Genomic DNA, 19,804 nt, shown 5'->3' on the forward strand with positions numbered 1-19,804 from the left:
TTACTCGATTACCAAAGCAGTCATTTTTCTCACCAGCATAATATTTCCAGAACATTAAATATAACAGGGTTGTAAGAGAGCCACTGATCCCAGAACCACTTCTACCAGCAGAAAAAGCTGAAAACAAAATATAATATAGAACAAACAATATAATCTACATGATGAACAAAATAACCATCGCGATGCCGCAGGAATGCAGAGCTCCTTAATTCTATGAAACACATTCCCTGCATTATCTTATTGGATTGAGAGGACAACCACAGTTATTATCCTCCTTCTACAGATGAAATTGAATCTTCGAGAGTGATTTACCAGATTCAGTCAATCAACAAACCTGTATTAAGGCCTGACTGTGTGCAGGGCACTGGGCTCATCACTGAGAATACAAATACAGGCCAAAAGAAAGCCAGTCCCCATCTTTAACAAACTGAAAATTAGGAAGTGTGTGCAGCAGGGAGCATCTGATCTCTGGGTCCTTTCTTCATGGGCACTCCCACCCCAACGCTCCTTCCACAACATCACGGCCAATACCTCCGGCTCCATGATGCCTTCACTAGTCTCCCAGACTTCATTTGGGGAGTGACTGACTAGTGATCTGGAAAGGCAGAGGCAGGCCAGCCCCCCCCCCTCCCCCCAGGGACTCAGCGGGGCCAGTCCCCACTGGCCAGCTCACTCCATTGAAGCCACTCAAGTGTCTCCAGAGGCAGCCAGGACCCCCAAATCACAAACACCTGGCTGGCTGGTACTGCTTACTGCAAGCACAGCAGGTGAGACACTTTCCATCTCAGAATCTGAAAACACCCCTCCCTGGTGAAATTCTCCTGTTGGGGGCCAATGTGGAAAATCTCATCATCCCACAAACACTCGCCATCCACTCTGAAATTCACCTGAAAGCAAGGAACGATGAACAATCTTGGCCAGGCTTCTAAAACATTTCTAAAACTGAAATCGAGTTAGGAATGAAATAGGGGGTCCACTCTCAGGAGAAGGGCTTGAGGGGAAAGTGGGTGGGAAGGGGGAGAATTTCTGGGCATTTCCCTCCTCATTGGCATGCAAAAATACTGCCCCAGAAGCAAATGGCTGAGTGCCTTCAGAGCTTGCACAAATTTCCCTCTCTTAAAGGTTTTCTTTTCTTTGGGGGTATTTTGATGCCCAGCATTTTGCAATACTAACCATACAATCCATGTGACTCTGGATGACTCAAAGTTGCAATCCTGAAAGAAATAGTCGAGTCAAAAAAGAACAAGTTGGTGCATACAGTAAACCCCTACTGTGTACTGAAAAATTCAAAAACAGTTTCTGCCCCCAGGAAGATTACAGCCCAATGGGGGAGACAGCATGCACACATGGAAGTAATCAGCCAGTTAATTAATTAGCAAGCACAAATTAAGTGTCTGCTGTGTGCCAGCCACACAGTCGTATTCAAAGGATCTACTGAAAAACGTAAGGAGACTGGCCCAGCGTAGGCATTCAGTCAATGCTCATCAAAATGAAAATGTACAGAAGGGGCTTTGCAGACCTGAAACGTGCTCTGACCAAAAGTCACCTTAAAATAAAAATGAGCAAAAACAGCCCCTGCCCTCAGGGTGATCATAGTCCAGTTGTCTCTCCCGGAATCTGACATCCCCAAACTATCTCCACTGTAGATCGAAGGTCATCCTGGTGGGGCAGTGAGGGCCAAAGAAAGGGGAGTAAGGAGCAAAGGGGCTCTGGAAGGGGCTGGGATTTGAGTGGAGTCTCTGAAAACTGCTATTCCCTGGAAAGAAGAGCCTCATGGGATATTCATAACATTCCTGGGCTCCAGAAGTCCATAGTAACCCTCCTCCAAAAGGAAAAAAATAGCATTCCGTTACCAACTCCTTCTTCATAACACCTCAGCCAAAAGCTGGCCATTAAAAAGTAGCAGTTAGACAGGGTTCAATGTCACTGAAATCTGTGCTGCCTGATTTCATGGGAGATGGACTGCTCAGAAGAGAGGACAGAGCCCTGGCCTTGGCGGGTCAGTGTGAATCTTGCCTCAGATGGTTTCTACTTACAGGGCCCCGTCCAAGTTATTCAACCTCTTTGACCCTGTTTTTTTATCTGTAAAATGGGCAGAACAGTAGCATCCACCTCACATCTATTCAGAGGATCAAATGAATAAAGAGGCTGGCACAGAGTAAGCATTGAGTAGATGCTCGATGAATTGAGAATGTGCAGAAGGTGTTTTGCAAACCCGAAACATGCTCTGACAACAGTCATAATCATCATCATTATTGTCAATAGAAGAGACCTTCCATCAGCCTCACTAGCGTCCACTTCTAGACTTTAAAGTGTCCTGTGATTACTATGAGCTATCTTGCTCCTGCAAGGTTATTTCTCTAGGTCAGAGTTCTCAGAAGGCAGAGACTTTCCATTTGTCTTTATAGCCCCCACCCCTGGCATGGTGCCATGCGCATAGTAGGCATTTTTAAAGGCAATGTCTGTTAACTTGATTTAAATTTAAATTTAAAAATAAATCAAATTAACTTAAATTATTCTGGGATTTGGGCAGAGAAACACTTCTGGCACTTTCCAAGGCCCCGTATCCTCCCGCCCTCCAGGGCACCTAAGCCATCTTCTGTTGAACTAGCTGTGATTCCTTCTGGCCAGTGAACACTTCTGTCCATCTCATGGTCCTCCACAAACTGAGGGATTGATGGAATCTTCTCAATGGGAAACAGGATCTAAAATACCAGCTTTAGGCTTCTCAAGGATAGATGGCACAGAGCTGGGCCCCCTCAAGACATTAATGAGCCAGATAGGAATGGAATGGAAGCAAAAGACCCACCGAGGCAGAACTCAGAAGAGAACCTCAGGCAACTGAACTGTGGGCAGAGCATTCATTCTAAGCAGGAATGTGTGTCTTATAGCTCTCCTCACTCTGTGTGTGTGTGTGTGTGTGTAAATACATTCAGTTATGTCCTACTCTTCATCACCCCATTTGGGGTTTTCTTGTGTGTGAAGGAAATCATTGAGTGGATTGGATCACAAGGAAAGAATGGCGTCCAGAAAAAGGCAGCCATAAAGTCGAGATCCCGAGATAGGGGGCATGGCTGATGTCCCTGCACTTCCCCCCTGGATTGCACCCTGGGTGGCCCAGGCAAAATAGAAAGTCATATTTGGCTCCTCAGACACGATGTGTGAAAGTTAGTGGGTGGAGAAAAAGTTTGATAAACTGAGGCAAGCTCGGATATTGGCCTCTTCTCTTCTGTGTTTGTTGTTAGCTGGACTTCAATGTGAGGGAGGCTAGGGGGCCCTACTAGTGGAGCCACAAGGAAAGTAACCTATATATCTCTCTCCTGTTTTTCCATCTTTTTCCCCTACTATTTTTGTCCAGTCTCATAATTTTCCCTCTTATACTTGACAAAGATCCTGGAGTGCTTTGTCATTTCCTTCTCCAGTTCATTTTACAGATGAGGAAACTGAGGCCAGGAGGGTTAAGTGAGTTGCCCAGGGCCCCCCAGCTGGAAAGAGTCTCTTTCTCTCTGTGTCTGTCTCTGTCTGTCTGTCTCTCCTCTCTCTCTCCATCTCTCTCTGTCTGTCTCTCCCCCTCTGTATATATATGTGTGTGTGTGTGTGTATGTGTCATATGTATATATGTGTATTTGCATGTGTTTGTATCTATACACGTACATAGAGAGAGAGAGAAAATGAGCAGCTAGCACTGGGAGGAAGGGCCCATTTCTCACAACACCTCTGAGCAGGATGGCAGCAACATGTGAGAGGATGAAAGAGTCAGAGGGAGCTCACGCATCCTTCGGGAGGGTCCTTCCCTCTTTGGGGGTGTCACAGCCCTTTGGGGAAGTCTGAGGAAACCTATGATGGGTCCCTTCTCAGAATCATGTTTTTAAATGATAAAATGACAAAAGAAAACCATTTTCTTGACATTATGAAATTGAAATTGGTAAAATCAGTTTGAAGAGCTCGCAGCCCTCTGATAAAGAACGTGAATCCCATCCAATTCAGACCTCCGTCGTGACCCTCTGCCACCGCCAGCAGCAGCAGCAGCAGCAGCAATCCACCAAATGGGGCGCCCACCAGCTGGCACAGATCTGGGGATGGAGCCTGACCAGGGCAGAGGAGGGGGGCGGCCCTCCCTCTCCCCCTCCTTCCAGGAAGCTCGGCCTGAGGATCGAATTCGTTTCTTTGGGCAGCCGCCTCACACATGAGTCAAGGCTCCTGTTGAGCCTGTGATATCCTGCCTGCCGCAAAGAAGCCGAGCCTTCCAAATATAGCCAGAAAGGATCCATCCTGAAGGACAAAATTCTCAGGAATCACCACAGTAATCACTGACATTAACATCCCACTTCCACGCAGGAACGAGCTTCATGTACGCGGTCCCCTTTTAGCCCTGCAGGGAGGGGCTGCTCTTATTACTCTCCTTTTACAAAGAAGGAAACTGAGGTGTTCAGTGTTCACAGACTGACTTTCTACTTGCATACGTTGGCTCATCCCTTTGTGACGTTGGATGGGGCTGGGGATGCCCCCCCTCGCTCAAAGGCTCTACAAGCTGGAGAAAGAGAGCTCCATCTTCAGTTTAAGAGGGTTGTGAAGACGGAGAGAATTCTATCAATCAAGAACTCAAAGCACCCCTATTTAACCATGAAGAAAGAGTTCACAGGTCACTTACTGGAGTAAGGGACACCTCCAAAGGCCACTGCTCCCCCCACCCACCCCAGGCAGTGCTAGGCAAACTGGGAGGTGCAGGGCCACTTCCAGGGCTTTGAGTTCTTGACTGATTGAGTTAAAGGATGCTGATTGAGTTCATTAAAATAAACAGAGATAATTCCATCTTCACAGGGTGCCACCAAAATTGAATCAGAAAGTCTCAATGATGATAATACTATTGTTTATATAGTCTTTACTATGTGGCAAGCACTGTGCTGAATATCTTGTAATGACTACCTTGTTTCATCCTCACAACCCATGGGAAATTCTATCATTATCCCCATTTTACATCTGAGGAAACTGAGTCAAAGACATGAGAAGTAACCAGGGTCACGTGGTAGTGCCTGAGGCTAGATATGATCTCAGGTCTTACTGATTCTAGGCCCAGTTCTCTAACCATTGAACCACTCCTCTGTGCTATTAAACTATTCTTATATAAATGTACTTGCTATGTGATTGCTGTGACTCAGTTTCCTCAGATGTAAAATGAGGGGCCTCTACTACTGGAGGCATTCTAATGCCATGATCCTGTGACCCAGACCAGTTCTGATGCCATTTCCTAGAAGAGGTGATTCTGCTTCTAAAAAAATCTAACCAGAGGCTTAGGCAGGCACGACGAAGCCAGAAAACCCAAGAGCAACACGTCAGTCTTGCAGAGACAGAGAGAATCATCTGTCCATCAGTCAATCAATAATGAATAATTAAGAGTCTGTTTTGTGCCAGACACTAGGACGATGTGCTAAGGGATGCAGAGCCAAAAACAGAACTAGGCCTGGCCTCAATGGGCTTCCATTTTATGGAGGGCAACAAAAAGGTACATATTTAAGGGCTTACAAAAGGGAAGGTAAGAAAGAAATTCCATCAAGATGGAATGGAGCTGAGCTTTGAAGGAAATTAGGGGCTTAAAGGGGTGGGGGAAAAGATGGAGGGGACTCCAGAGAGGGAGGAAGAGCTGGGACAAAGGCCCAGAGATGGGAGATGAAACAGGAAGAACAGCAAGCAAGAGAGCCAACCAGATCGACTAGAGCAAACTGGGCCACCACCAAGTTTTGCAAGACGCTGAATTTTTCAGCCACAGAAATCCTCAAAGATTGTGTAATGATTCAGAGAGAGTGACTGCAATCTGGTGACACAGATCGCCACTTCCCCTCCATCTGAGTCCATGGGCCTCGTGAGATGCAGCAAGTACAAAATTGCATCATCCTTGGCTAACTTTGGCCAAGCTGGTCCTGGTTTCGAGAAGCAGAGTGGACATGAAGCCTTCCCAGCTTGCTCATCATGAGTGTCAGAATCACCTTTGGACCACTCCGGAGCCAAACTGGAGCCAAACTGTCCAACTTACTGTTCTGTCCCCTAGATATCCTATCCCACATCTTAGCTCATGCTGTCCCCCATGCTTGGGATGCCTTCCTTCCTCTTCCTTTGCTACCGCTCCCACAGTGTCTTGTCAGTTCTCATCTACACTTGCCTTGAACAAATTCTGCACTTATTTCTCTGTGTATGTGGCATCTCCCCATCAAATCTGGGCACTCCCTGAGGACAGAACTCATTTCATGCTTGGCTCTGTATTCCTAGTGCCTAGTGCAAGGCCTGATGGATAGGAAGCTTAGTCAGACAAGCAGGGGAGGACTTCTTCAGGCACCTCTGGGCCAGGCTCTGAATAAGGCATGGTAAGAAGTTAGGAGAGAAGAATTCTAGTCAAGAGAAGGAGAAATCCCATCTCTCTTTTAAATGATGCCTCCCTTATCTCTTCATGTAAATGAAGCGGCCCTGCTCACCTGCTTTCTCCTTTTTTATTTCTTTTATTTAAGTCATTGAGACTCCTTTCTTTCATGATTGTTGCTTCCCAGTGATTCACACCTGGTAGCCCCAACAGATCCCTCTCTGACTGCTCAGGGCAGTTAAGTCAAAAGATAATGGCTCTGGGGGACAACAGAGGTCTCTCTGTGCCCACAGCCCATCACCTCCCCGTGAGCTAACATCCACTTTCCAAACAAAACGTATATGGCAAACCTAGCCCATTTGCTTGACTCGTACAGAATTACAGCCATGGTTCAAAGCAAAGAAGAAAAGCTATGCCGACCTTGAACGCTGCCACCTCCTCCGAAACCACCTCTTCTAGGTCCTTTTATGCTCTGAAGGCTGGTCTATTTTGGTCTTCTGAGGGGATTTAACCTCTGTCTCCTTTTTAGCTCCCACCTGACTGAACCCGATTGTCCCTGCGGCCACCTGTGTGACCACAAGAAGGTAAAATGGCCTCTTTCTGTCCCAGCCTTTGATGGCTGCCTATCAGGCCAACCCATTGAAGACTTCACTTAAAAGGGAAGAGGGCTTGAAAGGGATTGGGGGGAGGGGGGATGGAACAAACAATAATTAAGGGAATAGCAAGATTGCTTCGAGACCCAGGAGGCACATTTCATGGCAGGCGGACATTTCCTGTCATTCTGCTTTTTGAGGGGCATCAGTGAAGACCAAACCAGTCAGGCTTCTCTTGAGACCAAAAAAAGGGCAGAAAGAAGTTGTCAGATGTAAACGACTAAGACTAAAAGATATGGACAGCAAGCTCTTGGTTCCTCTCGCCAGGCAAGTAAAAACCCATAAAAATATGTAAACCACCCTTTGATAAAGCATCTTCTTTTGTATATTAGCTTGAGAGTACCTCATCCTTGTATCTCCTTGGTCTGACATAGTGCCAGGCACACAGTAAGTGCTTAATAAATAGTGGCTGAGTTGCTTTGCACAAATGTTGCATCTGTAGGGTCTTCTCCTCTGGAACACTTCCACTACAAAGCCAATGAGCAGACAGTACTTAATCCTATACAATACTCAGACCTATTGTCCAAATGACGGGGAAACAGACTTGCCAAGAGGAATACTGCCATCCCTGTCCTTCTCTATCAGCCATTGCCAAGTGATATTTCACTTGGTTTCAATTGGTTTCATGGATTGCAAAGACATCTAGAAAGAAATGTATGTCTGAAAAGGAAAATGTCAAGAATGGAAAATGACCAATGGGCAGACAGCTCCTGGGCTCCTGCATGGCCTTGAAATGCCTGACACTGAAGAAAGCCCAGTCCTAGAACAAGTCCCTCTAGGTGCTTCCAAATTATGGAAGGCCACGGACAAAGGGATCTCAGAAAAGTCTTTCTTTCCCAGAAGGCTTCTAGGTTGAGTCAATATTAGAGAATATCCAACCTTGGCTACCCAGGGCAGGTGAGCAAGGATTGTATACGAAAGCCATGGAAACCCCATGCTTCTGTCAAAGATTCACATAATCATGTTCCGTACCGCAAAATCCCACCATATTTGTACCAGGAGCCATTGTTGCAAATGTTTTAAATAATTTTTAAAAATTAAACCTTTCTTCTCTCTGATGCATAATGAAAATTTGAAACACCAAAGCCTGACTTTGTAATGGGTGTCTCATTGCAAAAGGATGGCAGTTTGGTGCCCAGTCTTCCCAGATTTCACTTTCTTTCTTGATCATCAAAGGTATGACTGCACTTGTGTAAGATGATGAGGCCCAATCCTTATACAGGGGTGTACTTGAGTGACTTGACCAAGGACTAGTTTCCCATATCTCTATGGCTCCCAAAAGCTCTTCTGAGCCCTCTGTCTCTCCTTGAGAACCTCTGTTCCAAAGTGCAGGAATCAAACACTGTCAATACGTTTTCATTCCATTCCTTTGAGAGATAAACTACCATGCAACAGAGCATCCTTTGGCACATGGGCTGAGGTTCCCAGATATTTACGTCCGAGGTCCCCTTTGTCTCAGGAATCAGGAGCCTGGAATTAGTTGTATTATGGGGCCCTTTGGGCTCCTCCCATTCAGAAGCCATGTGGCTGCATCCATTCAGACATTATTAGGTCAACAGTCCATCATGCCTATTGAGTTTCCTCCCAATGAGCCTCAAGACTTCCTTAAACGAGCTTCTTGTGTAGTTCTATTCTGCGCCTCTGCATTTAAAACCACCTACCCATAAGGCTTGTCATTTAGGCTAACATCCATGAAGAGGAAAGATGGCACTGGCCTCAGAAGCAGAGTATGAGGGTTCTACACTCAACATATCACATCTCCTTGAACAAATCAAGTTTCGGACTTCAGTCAGGAAGACGTGAACTCCAAATATGTCTTAGACTTCATAGCTATGTGACTATATGTTCATTAACCTCTCTACTGGAAAATGGAAATGATATTTATGCTACTTAATGTCAGAGGACTGTGTTGAGAAAACTAACTTTGTAAACCAGAACCCTGCCTTTGGAGGTGAGCTAACATCATCCAGGCTGAGAAATGCTGAGCCCTAGTATTGTGTCACCTAAGGATAGAGAGTTATACACATTCACTTCCTCTTATTCTACCTAGAAAACACCTCAATGAGCAGTTGGTTCTTCAACACAATTTGGCATCAAAGTAAAGGGAGGAAAGGCCTTGGAGTCTGGGAGTCCTGGGTTCAAGAACTACCTCTGACCACTTACTAGCTAGCTGGGTAACTCAGAGCAAGTCAATTCACTGAAGCCTCAGAGTCTCAGTCAATTCTAGGTCTTGAAATTGGTAAAGGGATATGAGCTGCTGCAGGGAAGAGATTTCCAATATTGAGGTGATCACAGCTCCTCGACCAAATTTCATTTTTCCACGACCTCACTGAAATCTTGGGATTGATGAAGTCCAGAGAGAGCTTATTTTTTCTCATGCTCCAGATTGGGAAATTGAGGCTCAAAACCTGTAAACAGTTTGTCCTGGGTCTTCCCACTCTAAATCTATATTCATTCCACTACAACCAGACATTCTGGCTTTGTTCTTGACTAGAATCTCCAACCCTCACTCCAACTTCCTATTCTACAATAGAAATCAGACCAGGGAGAATGCCTGAAAGAGCATAATCCCAACCCTACTGCCCCCTAATCCACTGAGAGCTCATAACCCCCATGTAGGAAAGGACCTGGCAGGTCACCTGTCTAACCTGCACCAAACTTTTCAAGGCAGTCAGCTAGATGGCGCTGCAGTGGATAGAACATCAAGCCTAGAGTCAGGAACACTTGTCTTTCTGAGTTCAAATCTGACCTCAGATACTTACTAGCTGTAAGACTCTGGGCAAGTCACTTAACTCTGTTTGCCTTGGTTTCCTCACCTGTAAAATGATCTGGAGAAGAAAATAGCAAACCACTCTAGTATCTTTGCCAAGAAAACCCTGAATAGAGTCATGAAGAATCAGCCACAACAGAACAACATTTGCGAAAACCAATATCTCATTAGCCCACTGCCTCAAATTCACATGACATTGAAGTGCTACGAAGCACATCCCATGCCACCCTTCCCTCAGGCCCATGGGGCCTATTCATGTAACCAGATTCCATAGGTGCTCTCTTTCCCTATACAAACAGAAGGTCTTTGTGAGAGCAGGGACTATCTCAGCAGAGTGCTTTCCATATAATAAGTACTTAGTATCCCAGAATCTTTTCTTCAATCATTCATATTTTCTCACTTTATTCTCAAAATGGTCCTGTCATTTAGATGCTATTGTTATCCCCATTTTACAGTTGCATAAAGTAAGGTTTAGGTTACCTACTCTTTCACACATGGGTCACATAGACCTCCCACTTAGTGTGTGACATGGGTGTTGAAAATCCAAAATGGGTAGATCTCCATACTCAACTTTTAGGTACTGTGCTTACACTTTGGGGATTAAATCCAAAAATAGACAGGGGATTATAATGTAATCTTCACAATCAAGGAAGAGCTAAGTACCTTCATTGTTACAATCAAGGGAAAGCCAAATCCAATCTTCACACACCTCTGATATAAAGTAGCATAAATAATAAAATTCTGAGTAGTTAATGGACTTATGGTTAACCAGCTACTAAGTGTTTAAAACAGAATTTGAATCCAGACCACAGTTATTAAGTATCTGAAGCAGAATTCAAATAGATATTTTTTTTTTTATTTCAAGTCCTGAGCAATACCCACTATGAAATACTATTTCTATTAAGAAACATAAACAAGAGGCTATTTACTAGTTGGCTAAATGGTTGGAAAACCAGGCCTGGAGATAGGAGATATCTAGCCTCAGACCCTTCTTAGCTATATGAACCTGGGCAAGACACTTAAGCCCCATTACTTAGCCCTTACTGATGTTCTGCCTTGGAACAAATACAGAGTATTGACTCTGTATTTGATAATGTATGATAATAATAAGGTAAGGGAAGAAGAAAGAATGAAGGAGGAGGAGGAGGAAAAGGAGGAGGAGGAAGAAGAGGAGGAGAAGGAGAAGGAGAAGGAGAAGGAGAAGGAGAAGGAGAAGGAGAAGGAGAAGGAGAAGGAGAAGGAGAAGGAGAAGGAGAAGGAGAAGGAGAAGGAGAAGGAGAAGGAGAAGGAGAAGGAGAAGGAGAAGGAGAAGGAGAAGGAGAAGGAGGAGAAACACAAGCTAGACTAGAGTCTGGGAGAGAGAAGGCAATTGTGACTGATTCTGCTCCAAATAAAATACAGCAAACTAAAGAAGTTCAGGTGAATCTCAGTTCTGAGAGGGTAGCCAAGACATTTCATTTCCCTTGGACTCAGTCTCCTTAGAGGTGAAATGGGGGAACATTTCCATTTGAAGAGCATTTCCTCTCTCTCCTCTGCCCTGAAGACCAATTGGGATTGGGATAAAAAAGCACCCACAACTTCAGCCCAGAGAGGCCCAAGGAACATGCTAAGCACAGCAGAGACAAGGCTGGCAGCAACAGGGATGGGGAGCTGCCCCAACACCTGGACCACTGCCTGGGGCCTCAACCATCCTGGCTGGATGGAGCACATAGGCTTCAGGATATCCAATAGTATGAGAAGAAACATTCCATTTGTGACATCAGACTGAGGGATGTGCAGATGGGCAAATGGTGGTCTAGAAGCTCCTCCTGGCCAAAGGGCTCTTTAGGATTGTGTATAGGGAAGTTTAAACCATAATTTAATTTACAACACTAGACAAGACACCCCACTGGGTCCAATCAAGTCACTCCCCAGCTCCTTTTCTGATCAGTTCTGTGATAAAAAAAAATGTCTTGGCTAGCCTTGGGGGAGGAGGGGGAACAATGAGGTTATTTTTTTTTGAGAGAATAATAGCCATTGGGGGGGGGGAATCTCCTTTAACTCAATCATCTCCAATTGTTCATAAGAGGATATGATCAATGCCAAGTTTCATGAAAATGCTGTGTTAGAGCATCCTCTGCAAAAAAGCACAGGTTTACTGTGCTATTTCCCATGTTAATCCCTCTAATGTTCTTTTTCTCTTTTGTGCTATCCTGCAAGTCCTAGAATACCTCAGGACAACTATGGCAAATGAATTCATTTAAACAGAAGTCACTTAGCTGTATTGATTGATGATGAATTTCAGGCATATAATAAACCATGAAAAGTACTGGCTGGGCACCATCTGATCCACAAAGAATCTCAGGCAATAAAGCTGGGTGTTCCCCTGCCAGAGGAGCTACAGCTGCTTCCTCACCCAAATCCGGAGGATGCCAACCTGTGGAATATTCCTTTCCCACTTAATGGTGCTAAAGCAGCGGCTTCTCCAACTGCATGGATTGCCTCAGGTATCCCTGAGAGCTTCCTCCCTAACCTCAGCCAATTCGACATTAACCTGGCAGACCTCTGCACATGCCTTTTCTCTTGGAGCTCCTCAGGTGCCCTTCAGCTGGGGAGGCTGCTCTGGCTGGCCTGGGAAGCCACTGCTCTGGAGGAGCTGGAAAGCCTAACCCCAAGGCAGCATCCCCTGCCAGGCCCATTCGGGCACTCAAGAACCAGAGCAGACAAAGCTGCTTTTTCCCACGCAGGGCCACTGGGGCTCATGCACCTGTTCCATCTCATGGCCAGTGAGCCCCGCTGCCTGGCTGCCCCAAGGATCATGAAAGCAAGGACAGCAGCGTTCTGCTCCTCCTCCCAGCATCTCCTTAACTTCAGAGCTCTGGACCAAAAGCACCTCAAGGAGACTCTGGCCACCATAGAGCAGCAAAGCTCTATAAATACGCGGCGTTTCCCCCTCTTTGTACCCAGCGAGTCCAGCTGGCCTGCCCAGCCCAGGTGGGACGTTGTCTAAGCAGGTGCCCCCCACACCCACCCCGGTCGGATCCCACCAGGTTTTCAACAACAACAACAACAAAGAGGACCAAACAGGAACAAATCCACAACCAGCCTGCCAGCACCGGCCGAGGTCCAGCACTCCCGCACTTGTTGGTCACAGGGGCGGAGGGAAGTGTCTGGCGGGGGTAGGAGGGGAAATCAGTAGCCGAAGCCCCCGGGCAGGCCCTGGACTCTATGCCCCCCAGTTAAGAAAGAGCTGTCTCGGGGCGGGGGCGGGGGACCTGGATCAAACAGTTACCGAGAAGGGAACCCGAGGAAAGCGAGGCACAGGAGCGGCTCTCGGCCCGCCTGGTCCCTTTTCCCCACCCCAGAAGTCTGGTCGCCCAGGAAGGGAGAGGATGGGGGCGTGGGGGGGGGGGGTCTCTTACCTGAGTTGATCAAGCTGTGCATTCTCTGTTGAGCCAACAGCTGCTCCCGACCAGCCACCCCATCTGAAGAAAAACAGGATTCCGCTTCGTAAATTGCCTGCAGCATAGTGCAATCAGCCCGCCCGCCCTTCCTCCCTCCCGCTCCGGCTCGAGAAGATGCCTCGGCGCGCCCAGGGAACCCGGGCAGCGTCCCTCTGACCCTCAGTGGGTGGTAGGACAGCGGCGGAGAAACTTGGTCCCTCGCCCCCCTCCCCCTCCATCCATGCAGGCGTCCACTGCCCCCTCCCTCCCCGGCCCCATCTAAATGCCTGGAATGCCTTGGCAACCTGCTGCCCAAGGAAGATGCCCGAGGAGCTAGACGGAGAAAAGGAGAGCAAATAAAGAAGGGACGCGAGCCCGGAAACCCCGGGCAGGTGGAAGAGAGCGGCGCGGCTGCCCCGGGATTGGGGCTGGTTTGTTTTGTCCGCCGCCCCAGCCAGTGATATTAACCAGCAGTGGGAGCCTGATATTAACTAGAGTAGGGAAGCGCCGGAGCCCAGCGAGATGGAGCCGAAATTACCCTCCGTCCTTCCCGACAAGTGGTTTCGTTCCTGGTGCCTTCCTCCTCCTCCTCCTCTTCCTCCTCCCAGTGTAGGTGCGAGAGTGTGAGTGAGTGCGTGTGAGTGTGAGTGAGTGAGGGAGTGAGTGAGTGAGGGAGGGAGGGAGTGTGTCTCTTCCCCCTTTCTCTGTCTCTGGTCTAAAGTTGGCTAAGGCGAGTGATCACCCATTTGCATATGAATCAACAACGGCCTGGCCCACAGGCAACAGAAATAGAACAATGGCCGGCCTGAGCCAAAAATAGGTCAAGCATGGCTGAGTGATTGGAGCCTGAATTAATGCATTTAAAAATACCACCGCAAACACAGCTGTCCCCAGCTCTATCTCGCAAACCAGAATTCTCTACTGCACAGCCTCCGAAGGAATTAACCCCTTCCTCCCTCCCTCCCGCCCGCCCTTCCTTCCTCTCGCCGCCGGCCGGTCGGCCCGCCAGTCCGGCTTCCTTAGGAGCTGCTCACCGTCTGCGGGCGCACGCAGGCAGTCATGCCCGCAGACCCCGGTGCGGGGACCCCAGAGCTTGCCGAGGCCCCGCCAAGGCCCCGCGGGCCCCACATCGGAAAGGGCCCACTGGCCAGACATTTCATTTTTGCAGTGCGGGTTTGGCTTTCAGAGCCAGCGAGCACGCCGCCAGCGAAGAGCTCCGCAAGGGTTCTCCGCGGATCCTGGAAGCTTTCGCTCCAGTGTGTGGTTTCTACCTCACCCACGCACAGAATCCTGGAGTGCTATTTTTGTTGCCTCTTTCTCTGGCTGCACTGCAGTTAGCGGTGGCCCTGGAAGCTCGCTGTTTGCCAGTCTCCGAAGTGACAGGAGATTGATTCGGTGGAGCCCGAGCCTCCTCTCTCTGCCCGCGCCGCGCCCCCCCCCCCCCCCAAGCCCAAGTGTTTATCGGTCGGATCAGTTGTCCACTTCTCCAATCCCTGGGCGGCCGCCCTAGCATCCTTTCCAATTCCAGGGCATCTCGGCTTTACTGCCTCTCAGTCTTCCGATTTCTAAATGCAGAAATCTGGACGGGAGCTGCTGGAGTTCCGGGAGATTTCAGTTACCCCTGAAGAGGCGAGCCAGGAGGGGCAAAGAGGGAAGAGGAAGTTCTGGCCCTCCTGGATGCTCCCCTGGTCTCCTCCGAATGGGAACAGAATGCAAGGGAGCTGCCTTCCCATCTCAAAGCCTGCCTCTCTGGAGTAGGAATAACAGCTGACACTTCTCTATTTACTTTCAAGTCTGCAGAGCGCTTTATATGTTGTCAGAATAACAATTCGGGGAAGCAGGGGCTCTTTTCAGCCTCATTTTACAGATGGACAAACCGAGGCTTAAAGAGGTTAAATGACCCCTCCCCCCACCCCAGCACACCTTCCTGAGCCCAAGCCTAACATTCCATGTGCTAAAGCATTCTTGTCCAAGTAGAACAGACATGGAGATCCTGGAGATGGCACAGTGTGGACAGCCATTTAATCCCCTTGGCTGGAGAGCACACCTGGGAGCCCCCAGATCCACTGGATGAGGAGATCTCTCTTGATCGATATGACCAAGGATTTGAGCAAGGACTTGCCTACTGCTTGCCCTGTGCTCCCTGGGCCAAGACACCCTTCCCTAGCCACCATGCCTAGATCTTTTGTCTTCTTGAATCAATAGGAGCTCCTGGGAAGCAGAGATGGTCTCTTTCTTTCTTTATATCCCCCAGCACCAAGAACAGAGCTTGGCAAATGGTAAGGATTAAGCAATGTTTCATTCATACAAGGATAGATACTAAGTAATAGTCAGATTCCAATTTGGCCCTGTCAACACATCTCTGATCAATAAGAAGAAGCACTCTCCCCAAGCCTATTGACAAACAGAATGTGTTCCAAAGTTCATTTACAAACAGCACATGGGTTTGCATGAGGACTTAATCAATGTTTCTTAATTGATTGGCAGGCCAGTTGCTCACTGAATGTCTGGTGTGCATTTATGAGTTCTAACACGAATAAAACCACCACCACCACTACTACTACCATCGTGGTCTTCCATAATCTCATAGATTTAGAGCTAGGAGTCCATCAAGAGTATCTAGAGCAAGCCTTTTATTTTATAGATGGGGAACTGAGGCAGAAGGGAAGGGATAAAATGGTTACCCAAACAGTGAGTGGCAGAAAAGGACTGGAAACCAGAGCCAATTATGCTGCTCTTTTAATGTTCTACACTGACTCCCAAAGAAAAGACCTTTCAGACTACAATTGTCGGTGGTTCAAGACATCATTACATAAGAGATCCATTCCTGACCTAAGGAGCCCATATCTGGAATGACTTGACCTCAAAGGGCCATTCTGAAACAGCCCATAAACATCAGTATGGGAGCATCTGAAAAGTAACCCTGTGACACAGTGAGCATTAAGCAAATACTGGAGCCATGAAGACCTAGGCTGAAGTACTCCTCTAATCATTTGGGAGACTCAATGACTGGGGATAAGCTGGCTCCCAGATAACTCTTCTGGATACCAAGTTACATACCATTTGTGGTGGCTGCAATAGCAGAAGTGTCTACATTGGTGAAATCATCCTATTTGCTGCCCCCTGCCACCCCCAAACAAGGCTTCAAAACCTATATAGACACACTCACTGTAGCAATAAATGGAAGAAGCTTAGAACAGGAAAGGTGGAAAGAGCTTTGGGTCAGGATTTCTTTCTTAGGACAGAGGATACTGCTGTGACTTGAGGGCCACAAGGTTCTAAGCCTAATACACTGGGTAACTAGCTGAGTGACCTTGGACAAGTGAAAGCAAAAAGCAGTGAAGTGGAGACTAGAGAGCTCTGACCTGTGACTTGCCCAAGATCCCACTTGATCTTTCCAAGCTTCAGTTTCCTCCTCGAAGGTCTCCCAGCTCCAGATTTCTGAGCCTGTGTTAACTCTTCTGGAAATGTAGGTAAAATGCCATGTTCCCCTGTGTCTCAAGGAGTTTCTGGATGCCATTCCATTGTTGGCTGTCAGCTTTCCACAATTCAGAATCCCCCAGGCAACTTCCAAGAATATATAAAGGTGCCCAAAAACTATAGGCCAAGAGATTAGAAGTTTCTGGAGGGTAAGCAAGGTCTGTGCATTTTTGCCTTTGTTTCCTCAGTGGCTAGCAAAGGGCTTGACTTGGACTAGGCACAAAATCATTCAATGTTGCTTCATTGATAGGGGTAGGATATGTGCACTTGTGAACACTGCTTATATATCAGATATCTGATATATGCTTATGCTTATTTATACCCACATGTTTGCATACAGAGATGCTCAGGGATAGGGGATGAACATAAGGAAATCTGAGATGAGAGAACTCTCTCCATTAATTCCAGTTCAAAACCTCTTCCAAATTCCATCTTAGAGAGGTGCCTAGAGCATGGCACTGGGAGACTGTGACTTGTCTAGGGTCACACAATCAGGATGTATCAGAAGCTCCAACCCAGGACTTCCTGATTCCCACTATGGCCCACTCACCAAATATATATATATATATGATAATGTGTTTGAAGCACATACACGTAACAATCATTGAATGTTCAAGGGGGAAAGGATTTTAGAGATCTTCTTGTTTACTTTTATTTTACAAAGGAGGAAACTGAGGCCCAGAGACAAGAAGAAACTTGCTTAAGGTCACATAGAAAGTGATTCTGTTTAAACTTAGAGCCCAGTTCCCTGACTCCAATTCAGGATAACATCTTGTCATATCTTTAAATCCAGACAGTTCTCAGTTGATGCAAATTGCATCAAGCATACTGGTCTGTACATAAAGAATTTGGAAAAAGATAGCTATTTAAAAACAAACTTTGTTTACAATTGTTAAATTTATGGTTGGACTGAATATATTTGAGTTGGTTGCCAGGGATTTAATTACTAAATCACAAATGAATTACTAAAGTCAGAATGGAATTTATGGTAGTTTATATTATAATAAAGAGGGAAGATATTAAGGAAGAGAGAAATGGAAGAAAAAGAGAGAGATAGCTGCTCTGGCCTCCTTTGATCCAGGCAGAAGTTCAGGCCCCAGTCAAGGGAAAAGAGTTTCAAGATGATGGGCCTCTCCAGAGGCTGGTGCCTCCAGAAAGAGCAAGGGAAAGGAAGTCAGCCTTTACACTCATCACATATCAGTTCAAAGGAACAGGGTTACCAGGAAAACCAGATCCAGTCAGCACTTTTCTGAATGAAGAATTATTCTCCACTCCAGTAGAAGTGCCAGTAGAACTCCAGCAGAAGCGGAAGTCCAAGTTGAACTTCCAGAAGAACTCATGCTTTCAGGCCCTTGCCACTCTCCTTTAAAGACCTTTCTTCTTGTGTCACTTCCCTTAATCTTTATGTCTACCAATCACAGCTGATGCTCTGCTCTAGGACTGCCCAGAAGGCAGTCAGCCAATTCTGATTTGTCACCAACTTTTTCACAGGTGGGTCACAGACCTCCCACTCAGTGTTTGACATGTTCTACCTTTATTGATTAAATCCAAAATGGGCAGATCTCTATACTCAACTTTAAGTACCTGCTTACACTTTGGGGATTAAATCCAAAAATAGACAAGGGATTACAATTTAATCTTCACAATCAAGGGAGAGGTAAATACCTTCATTGTTGCAATCAGGGGAGAGCCAAATCCAATCTTCACACTATTCAGTACTGAGCTCCCCCCCCCCCCAATCTGTCTCACTGTCTGTGTCTGTGTCTGTGTCGGTCTTCCTCCTTCCTCCTGGCCCTCAGCTCCTTTTCCACCCTCTTCCCACCCCACCCCCAAAAGTCCCTAAAAATAAGAGCCCTCCAAATTAAAGCAAAATAATAGTCTTACAACCCCCTCCTGCACAGAGAGGAGCCCTTCACCCCACTCTGTCCACTTGTTCTCCATGGGGCCAGCCCAAGTGTCTGTCTTCTGGTCATCAACCTTAGGGTCCTACCTGTTTTTCCCTGTCCAGCTACCACATTTCACTCATTCTCTCTTGTCTGTGTCCATGGCTGGCTCCTCCATATCTATCCCTGAATGTTACAGACAGGTCTCCATGTGGCTGGTCCTGGCTCCCTTGTATTCCCCTTCCTGTTCTTACTTCTCTGTCCTGGCCTCTATGCGTCTGTCCTTGAACCATGAGCTGGCTACCCACTTCCACAGACACAAGGGCTTTTTTTCCATCTCCCTCCCTCCCCCCAACATCAAGAAGCAAATTCACATCATCTAAAATTGCTTTACATGGAGGTCAGTGGACAGTCCACTTACAGAAGGCAAGAACTGTCTATAATAGCACTGATATACCAGAGGGAAGCACTCCCAACTCTACTGTCAATTACTGATGCAAAATGGCCACATTTTCCATCTGATTTCCGAAGAGCTTTGGGGATGATGTACTAACAATCTTCAAGGGGATGTGGAAGGAAACAGCAGCAGTGGCGGCGGGCGGGTGGGCGATAGAAAACACAAGGCTCTAAGGAGATCCCCACCATAAACATTTCACTACAGCAAGCTAAGAGAACCAAAACAACTCCATTTTGTAGCATTGCTGGCATTTTGTGCAGCTGCTAGAGTTAAGTCTTATTTTCCTGAGCTCTGTCTGGTTTTCCTCTAAGCCAAATGATTGGGGGGAAATCATTTATTATTGTACCACTAACTGGATTCACTCATTATTGTACCACTCACTGCAGGATGCAGGTGGATGCAACCAGAGTCCCTGAACTGTGGAAAATCCCATCATCTTAAAATAGTAACTGCTAAAAATAGTAACAGTACTGTACAATAAAAACCCCTGAAAACCTCTCTTCAGGGTCCTTGTGCCTACTGAGGGGTGCTGCCCCTGGTTTGTTCTGCAGTTTTAGGTCTTGTTAATAAATCATATAGTTCTGACATGCTTTCCTCAGTTATCATAAAACACCTTGTTTAATTAATTAACTCATTAGTTTAATTGAAAATGCAAAGGGACAATCCCAGTAAATTCCAGAATCTTGGAACTACTCTGAAGACCACAAAGTCAAGCCTTGATGATCCCCACTATTTTCTGGGAGAAGTAAATTTTACTTGGCAATAAGACATATCTCCCTGCTTATAA

At 46.7% G+C, this 19,804-nt stretch overlaps 1 protein-coding gene across 20 annotated transcripts in view; it reads right to left on the reverse strand.

Annotated features, from left to right (window-relative positions):
* The window catches only part of HDAC9 (histone deacetylase 9), a 777,497-nt gene that overhangs the window by 570,843 nt on the left and 186,850 nt on the right, over nt 1-19,804 (reverse strand). For 4 of the 20 annotated variants that reach the window (XM_056800542.1, XM_056800560.1, XM_056800541.1 and 1 more), the window contains exons 1-2: nt 14,232-14,950; nt 13,177-13,239 (exon numbers count right to left, since the gene is read on the reverse strand). In XM_056800542.1, the coding sequence (XP_056656520.1) occupies nt 13,177-13,239; nt 14,232-14,352 (184 nt within the window). In that variant the 5' untranslated portion in view covers nt 14,353-14,950. Of the gene's footprint in view, nt 1-13,176; nt 13,240-13,735; nt 14,024-14,231; nt 14,989-19,804 lie in introns of those variants that run through there. The other 16 variants (XM_056800543.1, XM_056800551.1, XM_056800557.1 and 13 more) reach the window with 12 other exon arrangements.

The sequence above is a fragment of the Monodelphis domestica genome, chromosome 5 (genome assembly GCF_027887165.1).
Source record: "Monodelphis domestica isolate mMonDom1 chromosome 5, mMonDom1.pri, whole genome shotgun sequence".
Classification (NCBI taxonomy): Eukaryota; Metazoa; Chordata; class Mammalia; order Didelphimorphia; family Didelphidae; genus Monodelphis; species Monodelphis domestica.